We start from the raw sequence: 13,707 nt of genomic DNA, 5'->3' as shown, positions 1-13,707 counted from the left end.
TGGAGGGAGCGCAGGTAAATGGAGTTGAGCAAACAAGTCATGAGCGGCTGGCGTGTGCCCAGCACTGTGCCTGCCGTGGATGGTGCAAGGCCCGGGGGTCAGCCACCAAATCCTACGGCTTAGACAGGACAGAGGGGCCTGGGCAAGCCATGGAGAGAAGGCTGAGGAGGGGAAGAAGAGGAGGAGGAGGGAGGGGTGCGGTAAGGGGAGGAAGGAGACGGGAGGGGGAGGGGGAGGGGAGAGGAAAGAAGGGGGCGGAGCTTCAGCAGCAGCCACGCGGCTCGCTCCCCCGCCGATCGGTGGCCGATGGCTGCGGCCTCCTCCGCGGCCGCCTCGGGCCCCGCCCGGAACCTGCTGCAGTTCCTGCGGCTGGTGGGGCAGCTCAAGGTGAGCGGGGCGGGCCGGGCCCCAGCGGGGGCCGCGCGGGGGAGGCGGGCGGCCTCGGGGCACCGGGCTCCCCGCCCCCGCGGCCCGGCAGGAAGCACCTCCGGTGCCGTTGCCCGCGCGGGCGGCAGGCGGCGGGAGCGAGCCGGCGGGGACGGGGTGTCGGGGCTGCCAGACCGACCGACCGACCCCGGCCGAGTGGGGTCCAAACCGCGGAATGTCCGCGTGGGGCGGCTGCCTGCGTTCGGAGGGAGGGGTGCGGGGGCCCCTTCGCCCCGGCCCGCGTCCGCCCCGAGTCCTGGTGCCCTTGGGGCGCGGGGCCCCACACCTGGGCGGGTGGGGTGGCTTCCGAGCACCCCCGGTCCCGCAGATTGGAAGTGGGGTGCGCCTGTGGGTCCCCCAGCGGCTCTCGGGAATGCCCAGCCCTGTCCGCGGCCGCACCGGCCCGGCCTCGAGCTAAGCGCGTGGGGCCCGGGTGGCACTCGGGTGGGTGCGGTGGTCCACGCTGCAGTGACGTCACGTTCGAGGCCCCCCCCATTCCCCTTCTCCCCCACATCCCCTCCCCCGCTCCTTTACGACTTTGTTAAGTTTCTCTAAGTTCAGTCTCCAAAATTATCAGTTTCCTGCCACTTTTACTCCAGTTTCCAGTGATGGCGAACCTTTTGAGCTCAGCGTGTAAGCATTTTGCAAAACCCTAACTTAACTCTGGTGCCGTGTCACATATAGAATTTTTTTGATATTTGTAACCATAGTAAAACAAAGACTTATATTTTTGACATTTATTTTATATATTTAAATGCCATTTAACAAAGAAAAATCAACCAAAAAAATGAGTTCTTGTGTCACAGGTTCGCCATCACTGGTTTATACCATTCCTGAGAAATGTAGACTTCTGAGGAGGCAGTGCAACCCCACAAGATCACATCGTGATGCGAATAAAAGGACGAGCCCTTAGAAATGCCGTGGCCCCTCTGCTTCGGTGTTTGGAAGTCTGTCCCCTGGTCAAGTTCAGAGCCTCCACCAGCGTTTTCCATCGGTGTCTGCCCAGTGGCCTTGTTGGGAGGCAGAACTTCCCGAGTCTTGTCGTGATGAAAAATAAGCTACTTTACACGTTTATTTTTGTCCAAAGGACTTGTATGGGTTCCGAGAGGTATCGCTCAGTGACAGGAAGGGAAGGGGAACGTCAGGGGAGGGTGTTTTAGTGCCTCGATTATTAGACTTTTGTGTTGTGTACGAGGGAATTATCCCCCCCACACACACACACACCTGTTTCTCATTCTCTGCTGACTTCACTGCTTTATTTGATTCCAGATCTTGATCATTTTGGTTAGTTATGGTTTTTTTTTTAAATATGTTCTGAAACCATTACCCCGTTTCTGTGCCCTATTCCCTGGACTTCTATTGAACAGCCTAGCAGATAGTGAAAATACTTATTTTATAAAATTCTCCCTCTAATTCATTTTCACCAGAGAGTCCCACGGACTGGCTGGGTGTACAGAAATGTCGAGAGGCCAGAGAGCGTATCAGATCACATGTACAGGATGGCAGTTATGGCGCTGGTGACCAAAGATGATCATCTGAACAAAGACAGGTAAGCTGTGAACGTTGGCACCTGGCAGGCAGGGTCTCTGCTATGTGATGATGCACCACTTTTCATGACTGAGGCCTGTGTCAAATTCTTGTAGGTTCGTTTCAACGTGGGAAGAAATTATTTGAGGTGACCCATACAGGTTCAGGATGGGGGGTGGGGGGTGGGGGGGAGACTGTGTGTGCTGATTGCTTCCATTGTTAATTGCACTCTGGGTTTTTTCCTGGCCAGTGAAAGAGCCTGCCTTGGCTGGTGTGGCTCAGTTGGTTAGGCGTCGTCCTGTGCACCCAGAGGATGCAGGTTCAATCCCTATGCAGGAGGCAGCCAATCAATGTTTCATTCTCACATCAATGCTTCTCTCTCTCTACCTCTCCCTTCCTCTCTCTCTAAAAATCAATTAAAATATTAAAAGAAAAAAAAGATTGATAACTTCAGGTTATAAAGCTAGATGATCTGGTTATAGCATTTACTTACTGATACAAAATTCAGAAACAATCATTTCTCCAGTAAACTAGTTAGATGGCAAAATGAGGACCTTCATAGAAAAACAAATAGAATTGGGCAGGTCTGAGTTCAAATCCAGTGACCAGATTGATATTATCAAGCTTTTAAAATGATATTTGAAAAACCAGCCATTTCTAAAAAAATATAGGCTATTTCCTCTGCAGTCTCATGTATTATGTTGAATATTACTAAGCAGTTTTTTTTAAGTATATATTTTTATTGATTTCAGAGAGGAAGGGAGAGAGAGAGAAGCATCAATGATGAGAGAGAATCATTGATCGGCTGCCTCCTGCATGCCCCACACTGGGGATCGAGCCCACAACCCGGGGCATGGGCCCTGACTGGGAATCGAACCGTGACCTCCTGGTTCATAGGTCGACCCTCAACCACTGAGCCTCACAGTCCAGGCTTAACAAGCAGTTTTGATTCAAAGCTGTTGAAGGTTTTCATAATACAGTTACTGTAGAAAATACTTCATTGAAATACTCTCTGAGGGTGGAGAAAGAAAAGTATAGAGAAGGGGTTTGTAGCGAATATGCTTCTGTGTAATTATCCACCATTTCTTGCCTGGTCAGATGTGTACGCCTAGCCCTGGTTCACGATATGGCAGAGTGCATCGTTGGGGACATAGCACCAGCAGATAACATCCCCAAAGAAGAAAAACATAGGCGAGAAGAGGTCAGTGTTGGCTGTTGACTCCACAAGAGACCACCAGCAGAGCCTGTCGCTGAAGCACAGCTAAGTCTGTTAGACCCGTTGGAGCAAGGGAGTGCGCCACCTCGGCAGGGTCTCAGTGTTCAGGAAGGGCAGGGAGCGTCAGGGGAGGGTGTTTTCAGTGGTAGAGCCTGGGCTGGAGCATGCTTAGATGGATCTCACAAGAAGGGCAGCTAGTTGAGGCCGCAGACTGCACAGAGTTTAGGGCATAATAGCCTTGGATTGGTGGGAATGATGAGGCAAAATCTTAAAGACACTCTTGAAGGGTAAGCCATTAGTGCTTGCTCTGAATTGGGCAGTTTATAGTTTCAGCTTCCAGAAGCAAGGATTTCCCTGGAGTAGGAGCCAGTTGGTTTCTGGTTGTTCTCAACCTTGTTTAACACAAGAACAGGAAAGTGTGCCTGCTCACAGCCTTGTTTAGCACAGGGACAAGCAAACTGTATTGGTTTCCATTCTCATTAGTATGTGGACATAGGTGGCATGGCTTTCATTGGGACAGTGGAGATAGCTGGAACTTGAAGGAATTCTTCATGCGAGTTAAGGTCTTTGGAGAGAAGTTCTATAAATTACAAGTATAATCATTTTTATAATTGTTTGTTGGATTTTAAGTTAGTCCTTTAGTGGTCAGAAGTAAAGAAATATTTGTATTAGTAAGAAATGAACAACATCAATAAAATAGGAAATCAGTATCAGTTCGGGCTGTAAACCCAGAGGCCAGGGCCAAAGAGGAAGACGTATTTACAGCAGAGGCCACAACATCCGAGGGGGATTTTAATGCTGAATAGCTGGTTCTCAGTTCAGGGATCATTGCAGGCTACTTTTACCAAAGGCCGGAAATCCTAAACTGCTACGTGGACAAGCCCTTCATCAAGACGGTTTAACTGGTCAGGTGGCCTGGGCTAGCTGTTCTCCGAGCGGGGGGCGACAGACTTAGCCGACAGCATTTTTGCCTCTCTACAGGCAGAAAGCCATAAAGAATCCCAATTTAGGAATTCCAACGTATTCTAAATTATGGGGACGAGAGGAATAGTGTAAGGAATATTCTTCCTGCCGAAATACGGGCGTAGAATACAGGCTCAGCATCGCCACAGCCTATAGAAAGGGTGGAAGCTAAGGAAATGTTTCTCCATAGTTAGACTGTCATTGTGAGGTGATCACTTTCTAAGGTATAGATGCCTCTAGTCACTGTGTTGTACACCTGAAACTAATATCATATTGTATGTCAGCTATGACTGAAAAATACATTTTAAAAAATAATATTAAAAATTCTTAACACGTTAAGTGCCTAGCCTGTTTTGTCTTCCGGATGGAAAGTATAGTGTCAGTCACCAGTGATTGACATGGTGCTTAACATGTTAAAAAAAAAAAATTTCCTAGGTTGCTTGACAGAAATGATTTAAACTGGGACCAATTAGCTCAAGATACTAAGTTACAGAAAGGAATTAGCCCTCAACCAGAGGATGTTGAGAAATGACTTATGACATAGAGAAAAAGAAGGGGGAAAACCTCCTCGATTATACAGCTCATTTCAGGATATATGGTAGTTTTATTCAAGGGTATATCTTTAAGGGTATATCTGGACATTGTGGACAAGAAATCATATACTGAAATACCAGAGGGTAACCAAAGACCTTGAATGACATAGAAAGGAGAAAAGACAGGCCGTCCCTGTGCAGGTACACAGGGACTTGGAGGCTTACTTCATAGGGGAGCAAGTCAGAACCTTCTGAAGGAAAAGCACTGTCCATAGGAAGGATCTCCAGCTACTGGAGATGGGAGGAGACTTACTTCTGTCCTGACGAGAGCTGAGTCCTGGCCTCCGTGGGGGGCACAGAGTAGATCTGAACCATCAGAGGGAGTGGTGCTGTCCTCCTGGACTCCGTATCCTGGCAATTATGGGAAACCTCATTAAACCTCCTGTCTGCTGCCCACTCCTTCTGATTCACAGCAGAGTGAATACCATAATCAGAAGGGACAAGGGAAGCATCTTAGAGAACCACAAGTTCTTGGGCAAGAAGCCAAAGGCCTAGAGAACACTGATATTCCATTGCCTCTTCCTGCTGCTGGCAAGGACTTGGGAACAGAGAGAAGGGTCTGGGAGATGAGCCATTCTTCATGCAGATGGTACTCATGAATAAGAGGTGGATGTCAGAACCAGGCATTAAGATAATTAAGTGAGGGTTTCTTGGCTCGAAGTGGATTGCACATGATGAGAAGCAGGGAGCATCCTTTGCCCAGAGGCTCGCCAACTGCATCAGGAAGGCTTTAAACCAAAGGAGGAGGGAGGAAAAGTACTTGATAAGCCTGGAGGCTGACTGTTTTTTGAAGGACAGCAAGTATTTGGATGAAAGGGAGGATGAGGGTGTAGAAGAGAAAATGTAGGGGCCAAAAGCAGTGCTTGTAGTCTGACCCTTCCTACCAGGACAAAACATACTTTATATTATAACCCACGTTGGTAGAGGGCACCGTCAAGAACTAGGGAGATGGAACATGAAGCTTGAGTACATCAGTGGCAGGTTATATTCCTTTATAAAGGCACAAACTTATTGAGACAGAAGGAGAGCCATGGTATTTATGTATCTTCAAGGGTTAAAGTTGTTAAAGAACTGAGGTTAAAAGAAGAACCACCCTACCTTGTTTGGCTCAGTGGATAGAGCTTTGGCCTGCAGGCTGAAGGGGCCTGTGTTCAATTCCAGTCAAGCGCACATGCCCGGTTACAGGCTCGATCCCCAGTAGGGGGCGTGCAGGGGGCAGCCAATCAATGATTTCTCATTATTGTTGTTTCTGTCTCCCTCTCCCTCTCCCTCTCTGAAATCAATAAAGATATTTAAAAAAAGAGAGAGAAAAAAAACAAACTGTATTATGGGAGTGTACGTGACAAGATGGAGAAAATGAGAAATACAGTGAACATTTTATACAGTGCTTAGTATGTACCAGATAATAGAGACTTTATATATATATATATATATATATATATATATATATATATATATATATATATATATACTATTTAAACCACACAACCACCCTTTCAGGTAGGTACCATTGCTAACCTCAATTCACAGATGACAGACCTGAAGGACCAAGAGTTTAAGTAACTTGCTGAGGTTTCCACAGCGAGTAAATGGCCAGCTGGTTTCAAACCCCATCTGGACTGATAGTAGTGGCTGCGGCACTGTTCAGCGTCACCAGTGATGTGTGCATGGTGAATGATGCTCTCGTGCTAGTCACGAAACTGACGCAGATGTTTGCTGAAAGCTTCATTCAGCTCAGCACTTGAGGCAGAATCTTGACGGGGAATTATTTCTAAATCTGTGTGTGAACAAGGCTAATAGGTTGGAAGTGGGAGTGGCAGGGCTCGCCATCAGGAAGGGAAAGGCCGGCGCCCTCAGCCATGTAACCTGGACTTTTGTGGAGCTGGTTTCCGAGGGTTATTAAAAACGGTGGGCATGATTCTGTGGCACAGGCTGCCAAACAAGGAATATCGACTACCTAAGAGGCCTCGAGATGTGCACTTCTGCTTGTATAGTAACAAATGATATGGGTTTAGATCCATTGCTCAATTTCAGGAAGAGAGCAATATATTGCTTATCTGTTTTGTTTTTTAATAGCATGGCGATTTCAGTCAACAGGTAGTTTACTAATGAGTCAGTAATTGGATGTGGTCTCCAAAAAGCCAGTTCAGTCCTAGGCTGCATTTATAGAAATACAGTGTCTAGCATGAGGCCGAGGCTCCATTCTGTTCCACTTTGGTCAGATCACACATCAGTAACTGCATTTAGTGCTGGGTGCATAACCTTAAATGGACACAACTGCCCTCCTTGTAAGCTGTATTGTCCAATATTGTCCACTATTCTGCTGCCCCTTTGAGGCTATCTGTGAGAGTTTGAGACCAGTACTTGGCTTTATAGAGAAGTTGAAATGTGAACATGATTAAAATAATGGTTTGATGTTTCAGGAAGCTATGAAGCGGCTAACCCAGCTTCTCTCAAAGGATCTCGGAAAGGAGCTCTATGAACTCTGGGAAGTAAGTGCATCTGGTGGGTTGCGTGGTGCCTGGGAGCCTGGCGCAGGTGGTGTTGGTTACTAGGCCCAACAGGATTTAGGCAGAATAGTCCCTTCTTCCGAAGTATGTACTTGCAAGCGAACGTTTGGAACACTCTGAGTCGGGGAATAATGGAGTGGAGTTGTGTTGCATTTCACACATTAAAAAAAATGGCTCCTGAGTTTATGAAACCAATTCCCTGTACTATTATCTTTTAAGGAGGAAAGACCTCAGGATTTGAAAACTTTTTACAAAAATTCCTACTCTTGTGACTCCTAATTATTGTAAATATGGTGGCAGTATCTGTTATTTTCTTAGCCATCAACAACTGGCTAAAGAAAGCTACCTGCAAAATTTACTTAACTACAACAGTAGTTTACAAATGAAGGTGCTACAACAGTCACTTAGCAAGACTTTGAATTTGGGAAACTGTAAAACGCCGAGCCTTAAATGATCCCATAATCCCCAAACCAGTAACAATTGTATGATCTTGTAAAAGTCATTGGTTGATTTAGTTACACTTGTTAGAGAAGATCTCAGGACAGGGACAGTGGCCGCCCTGGGATGTGACAAGCCTCCTTTAGAATTGTGCTGCCAGGCCAACCAACACCTACAAAGACGGCAGGGGTTAAATTTTTTTATTGGAGATGCTGTGGGATATTGATGACTGATGTGGAGGAGAAGAGTTGTGAGCTTGTCTACTTTTTGACATGAAGTTCATCTTTACATGCTATGAAAGGGATGGGGAACTCGTTTTTTAGGTGTTTTTGTGTGTGTGTGTCTTTTGTGTTTTGTTGTGTGTGTGTTTTTTTTGTCTTTTTATTAAGGGCCAGAGGAGAAAAATGAAGACCATATGAATAAATAGCCACACATTTTTCAGACAGAATTATAGAAATTTATTTCTAGAAAATATTATTCTAGGCTCTTAAACTCTCCTTACCCAATCAGCACAGCCCTGCGAATGAAGCGCTGCTCCAGCTCAGTAGGGTGGGCACAGGGGCCCAGAGGTACAGACTGAGGATACGCGTTAAGAATCCGTGTTTATTGGCTTGTCAGCGAAGAGGGTGAGTGTGTATGCGGGCTTCCTGTCAGCTCCAGGGAGGCTCCTTCCTTGCCTCTCCCTCGCTTCTGGTGAAGCCTCCGCTGGCTTTGGCACCCCTTACCCTGTAGACACACTGCTCCAATCTCTGCCTCCACAGTCCGGTGGTGTTCTCCCTGTGTCTGTATGTGTACCCACCAGAAGTTCCCTCTTCTGATAAGGACGCCAGTCATTGCATTAGGGTCCCTCCTAATCCAACATTTAATTATATCTGCAAAGACCCTATTTCCAAATAGGCATAGATTCCAGAAAGGCACGCATTTTGGGGGAATATTATCCAAGCTGGTATACAAACTCATAATAACTTAAGCATTTTTATAATTCATGTCCAATATTATCAGTACATGGACTTCAATATCAGATTTCTATGTTCAAACACTGGCCCCTCTGTTTAGTAGCTATGTGATCTTGGGCAACCTATTGAACCTCTTTGTTCCTTAATTTCCTCATCAATAAAATGGCAATAATAATAGTACACCTATCTTATAGGATCAGATGGCAATCAAATTGATAAGTATAAAGCATTTAGAATATTGCCTGATAATAAGCTCTATTTTTCTTCTGTTTCCATCCCATATGTTCTGATTTTGGATTAAGAAAATATAGTCATTCTGTATCCCGGGAACTTAAAATAGTACTAATAGGAAATGCCAGTTAATTGATTTCTGCAGCTATTCACACTATAAATAGCTGTCAGCCCAGAGTCACATCTGTTTAAAGCAGTTAAACATCCTTGATTATAATTTATCTTTTACCATAAAGTGTGAAATCAAATTTTAGAAAGTTAAGAGAAAACATTTTCTTTCTCAAAGTATCACAGAAAGGAGCCTACCCCACAGCCTGCATTTTGCTTTGGAGAAATATCCCTGGTTGGAAAGTGAAATTGAACAATGCCAGTACCATTATTTTTTGAGAGAAAACCCAGTGATGTATATTTTGAAAATAAATATGTATTTTCCTCAAAATTTGTTATAAAATATGTTATTTACTAATGGTTTTGTAATCTTTTTTCCCACTTTCAACTGAGAAAAATCCTGGACTGCTGTGCTTCGAGTACTCAATTTATTTTTATTAAATAATGAACTTAAATTTATTAAATATAAATATGTAACTGTAAACAAACATTTAAATTAAGTGTAACTATTTCTAAGTGCCTTTGAAATAAAACAAAAATATATTGGTTTTATATTAAAATTATTTCTCTTTACAATTTTAAGCTCTATCAAAATTCAAATAGCTGTCTTAAAAGAATAAGGCATTTAAAAAAAACTAAGAAACCATCAGTGACTCCCATCACATTATCTTGCCAAGAAAGCATGACAGGTTCATTATGGAACACATCTGGGGTGGAATTACAAATGAGAACTTGGCAGGGAAGCCAGTGGGAGCACTGTGGTGTTAGTAGAATGATTCTATGTAGTATTAATTGGGACTTGTGTTCGTGTGGCATGTGTCATGCTAAGAAACAGACCTCCTATAGCCCATTTCAGGTGTGCACTGAGGAGGAGAGACCAATGGGAGGAGGAAAGGTAAAATCTGCTCCGTGTCCACTTCCTTCACCACCTCCCTGCCACACACGCCATGAAGAATTCACAGATCCTGACTGGATCGAGTCATAACCAGGACAGACTGAAGTCCTGCCTATTTAGAAAGCAAGGACAGCCTGGCCAGCGTGGCTCAGTGATTGCGCATCAACCTATGAGCCAGGAGGTCATGGTTTCATTCCCCGTCAGGGTACATGCCCAGGTTGCAGGCTCGATCCCCAGTAGGGGGTGTGCAGGAGGCAACCGATTGATGATTCTCATCATTGATGGTTCTATCTTTCCCTCTCACTTTCTCTCTGAAATCAATAAAAATATTTTTTTTAAAGAAAGCAAGGACCAATGTTCCAAGTATAAAGTGCTAACCAAAATTAAATGAGAAAGCTAGAAATTTCCTTGAAGGAAAAGGAAACCCAACATTAAATGGAGAGAAATAATTTGAGAAGCATGAGATGAAATATTAGCTTGAAGTTAAAAAAGACCTATACCACTCAGGTGGATTAAAACATTGGTCACCAACTGTTGGTCCACAGACCACTGGAGGTCCGTGGGGTCCAAAAGGTTAGCGACCGCTGGATTAAAGAATAATGAGGTTGAAATGGAGACAAGATACTTAACAGGAAGAAAAATGTTTGGAGTGTCAATAGGAACAAATGGGACTTCCAAGGCTTGCATCTGGTGGATGGAACACATGGCAGTGTGAGCGCACCCTTTTGGCGTGGAGTGGTGATGCTGGCTGTGAAATTACAGGGGACGCAACTCTGAAGGCTTTGGATAAGGTGGAAATGTGGTCAGTTCAGAACGTGCTTTTACTAGTTAGTAGCTGTGACTGCTTTCAGGTAGTAGAATCAGAATTTTCCTGGATTTCCCTGTCCTGAGCCCTAATCATGATGCTCTAATTGTCCCTTTCTTAGGAGTATGAGACCCAATCTAGCGCAGAGGCCAAGTTTGTGAAGCAGCTGGACCAATGTGAGATGATTCTGCAGGCATCTGAGTATGAAGACCTGGAGAACAAACCTGGGAGACTGCAGGACTTCTATGACTCCACAGCAGGTACGCAGTGCTGTTTCCAATAAGCATCGTCACCGTTTGGCTTCCTCCTAGTGCCGTAAGTGACACTGAGCCGGTGAATCCACTGTTGTGACCCTCTTCTGACCTTTCCGTGTGGAGCATCTTAAGAGAAAGTGGTGGGATCACGGGGAGAGCTGGCCTGGGGCAGGAGAGCATTGCCCCCTGGAGCCCGAGCTGCGTGCCCCTGGGCAGTCTCCTGACCTCGCCGTCTCCTCTCTCAGAAATGGGCATCATCATACTTGCCCTACATAGGTCATAGGTTGGTTTTGAGATTCAGGAGAGAGGATGCATGTGAAAGTGCATTATGATCTCTAAGTGCTTCATGGGTATAAGGTCATGTGGAGGTGGAGGTAAGAATAGAGATGTAAGACAAGAAAGCCCCAAATGGCTGAAGTCACCATACCGGTGTCGCCATAGCACAGACCTGCAGTCAAACTGCTTGGGTTTGAATCCTGGCTCTGCCCATAAAATCTGTGACCTCCAGTAAATTCCTTCACCTACCTCTGGGCCTTAGTTTCCTTATTGTGAAAGTACAGATAATGACAGAATTTAGTTTTCAGGGCTGTTTGAAGATACAGTGGGTTAATTCATGTGAAGTGCTTAGAATAATACCTGGCAGGAACCCTCAGCTATCTTCCTTTTGAACCAGTTTCCAGAGTGGGGAGCCAAGTTTCCTGGATTAGTGATGGCTGGTGTGACGCCCGGTGTTCCTGTCTCTCACTGGAGTAACTCCACCTCTCGCTGGGAGCGCTTCAGGCTCAGCCAGCCCCGACCTGAGAGTAGTTCGGGAGAGCCTTCTGGGACCTCGCAGGACCCTCCTGTGGCCCCACCAAGGAGATGAGGCTCCCAGATCGCAGACGATTGCATTGAAATGAAGTTGATTGGATTTTCCTTCTCTCTTCCAGCCCGCTAGGTCTGCGCTAGGCCTGGCCCTCATTATTTCTGTATTGGGCCGTTGTTATGACCGCCTAACTGAGCCGGCTGGGCTCGCCATTCATCCTGAGGGTTTGCTTTTTTAACTGTGGCTTTCCTCTTCCTCAAAAATAAAATCCTGACACTTTTGAGCAGCCTAAAGCCACTCGCCTCTCTGGTTTCCTTCCCTAAACCTCCCTGTCAGGATTAAGTGTTCCCTTCCTTCTGCTGATCTGCACTGGTCCAGAGCTCACCATGGTGTTCACTGCCTGACCTGCATTCTCCTAATGATGCTGCTCCTGGGGTCTCTTCCCAAACCCACACTTGCTCACCCCACCCTAGCAGGTGTGTGAGAGCCAACACCAGCTTTGTCTCATATGTCCTTTGATGTAGGCGGTGCTCAAAAATGTTTGACTTCAGTTAAATAGAAATGTTGTAAACCGGGGGTCAGAAAACTGTGGCCCATGGGCCAAATTGGCCCACTGTACTTGTTTGTGTAACGTTTTATTGAAACATCCACACTCATTCCTTATGTATTGTTTATACTACTTTTGTGCTACAACAGCAGAGTTGAGTAATTTGCAAGATAGTCATGTAAGTTCACAAAGCCTAAAATACTTAATATCTGTCTCTTTACGGAAAAGGGTTGCCAGCTGTGTGTTGTTGTTTTTTTTAAAATATATTTTTATTGATATCAGAGAGGAAGGGAGAGAGATAGAGATAGAAACATCAACGATGAGAGAGAATCATTGATTGGCCGCCTCCTGCGCATCCCCACTGCGGGGGATCGAGCCCACAACCGGGCATGTGTCCTTGGCCAGAATTGAACCTGGGACCCTTCAGTCCGCAGGCCGACACTCTATCCACTGAGCCAAATGGGCTAGGGCATGCCAGCTGTGTTTTAAGCAATGATTGGGTTCTAGGATAGCATATTTTACCAATAATGTAACTAAAATATAAGTAAGTCATGTTTACGTGGTGCTTTGCATTTTAACATTATCTTCCATTGACACATTCTCAATGAAAAACAAAAAATGAAATACGAAAATACTAGTGAAATAAAAATGTGGGAACTGGAAAGTCACCTAGCTTACACTCCCTATTTTACTGAGGAAGAAACTTGAGCCTGGAAAGAGGGTGACATGCCCATAACTGAGCAGAAAGTAACTTCACTGCCCTGAGCTCCTCCTGAGTTTCCCTGTGGCTCCTCATTCAGAGGCTGCCTGATGACACTCCTCCCAGCTCCTGTCTAGCCGGCAGTTTCGCCTGATTCTCATCCTTATGAGCAGCGACATCTGGGGTGACAGAGAATAAGCTCCAGGTGGTCCCCTCCGGCCCCGCTCCAAACCAGAAGGAAGGATCTGGAATTGTGTTCTGCATTGGAGTAAAACATGGGTCAGATCACAGAGCCACGCCCCTGACAAAGCCTGGGCTCAAGCTGGAGAGATCGATGTATTCTCTCATCTTTCTCCGTCTTCTTGCCTTGCAGGAAAATTCCATCACCCGGAGATAGTCCAGCTGGTTTCTGAACTCGAGGCAGAAAGAAACGCTAACATTGTTGCTGCTGCTGCCACCGCCGGCGAGGCGCACTCCTGAGAAGTTCTCTATGTAGTTGCAGTCCTGTAACCAACGTTTTATTTTCCCATTGAATGTATTGTGTTTGCCACTGTTGGTCTGTTAATTTCCCCAGACGTGAGTCTGTTTATTTTCAATTGCCTGGACTCCAGCAAGAAACATGATACAATTTGGGCCATAAAAGAGGCCGCGGAACAGGATGTGGTCGTGAAAATGCATGGTCGAAGACGTGGCGGGGTGTGGGGGGGGAGGTGTCTTTTTATGAACTAAATAA

General features: G+C 45.7%; 1 protein-coding gene across 3 annotated transcripts; it reads left to right on the top strand.

Annotated features, from left to right (window-relative positions):
• The first annotated feature begins 256 nt into the window (after positions 1–256).
• On the top strand, positions 257–13,707 carry HDDC2 (HD domain containing 2). 3 transcript variants are annotated; one of them, XM_036318048.1, is made up of 6 exons: positions 257–387; positions 1,854–1,975; positions 3,052–3,154; positions 7,149–7,217; positions 10,790–10,928; positions 13,348–13,702. In XM_036318048.1, exons 1-6 carry the CDS (start codon positions 307–309, stop codon positions 13,452–13,454), a joined length of 621 nt encoding a protein of 206 aa, XP_036173941.1. In that variant the 5' UTR covers positions 257–306; the 3' UTR covers positions 13,455–13,702. The 3 variants fall into 3 exon arrangements, with proteins under 3 accessions (XP_036173941.1, XP_036173942.1, XP_036173943.1); XM_036318049.1 differs by lacking the exon at positions 13,348–13,702 and adding an exon at positions 11,596–12,020; XM_036318050.1 differs by lacking the exon at positions 7,149–7,217 and having other exon boundaries at positions 13,348–13,707.

This window comes from Myotis myotis, unplaced genomic scaffold (assembly GCF_014108235.1).
Source record: "Myotis myotis isolate mMyoMyo1 unplaced genomic scaffold, mMyoMyo1.p scaffold_m19_p_7, whole genome shotgun sequence".
Classification (NCBI taxonomy): domain Eukaryota; kingdom Metazoa; phylum Chordata; class Mammalia; order Chiroptera; family Vespertilionidae; genus Myotis; species Myotis myotis.
Note: the sequence above shows the minus strand (reverse complement) of the source record. Positions and strands in the feature narration are given on the sequence as shown.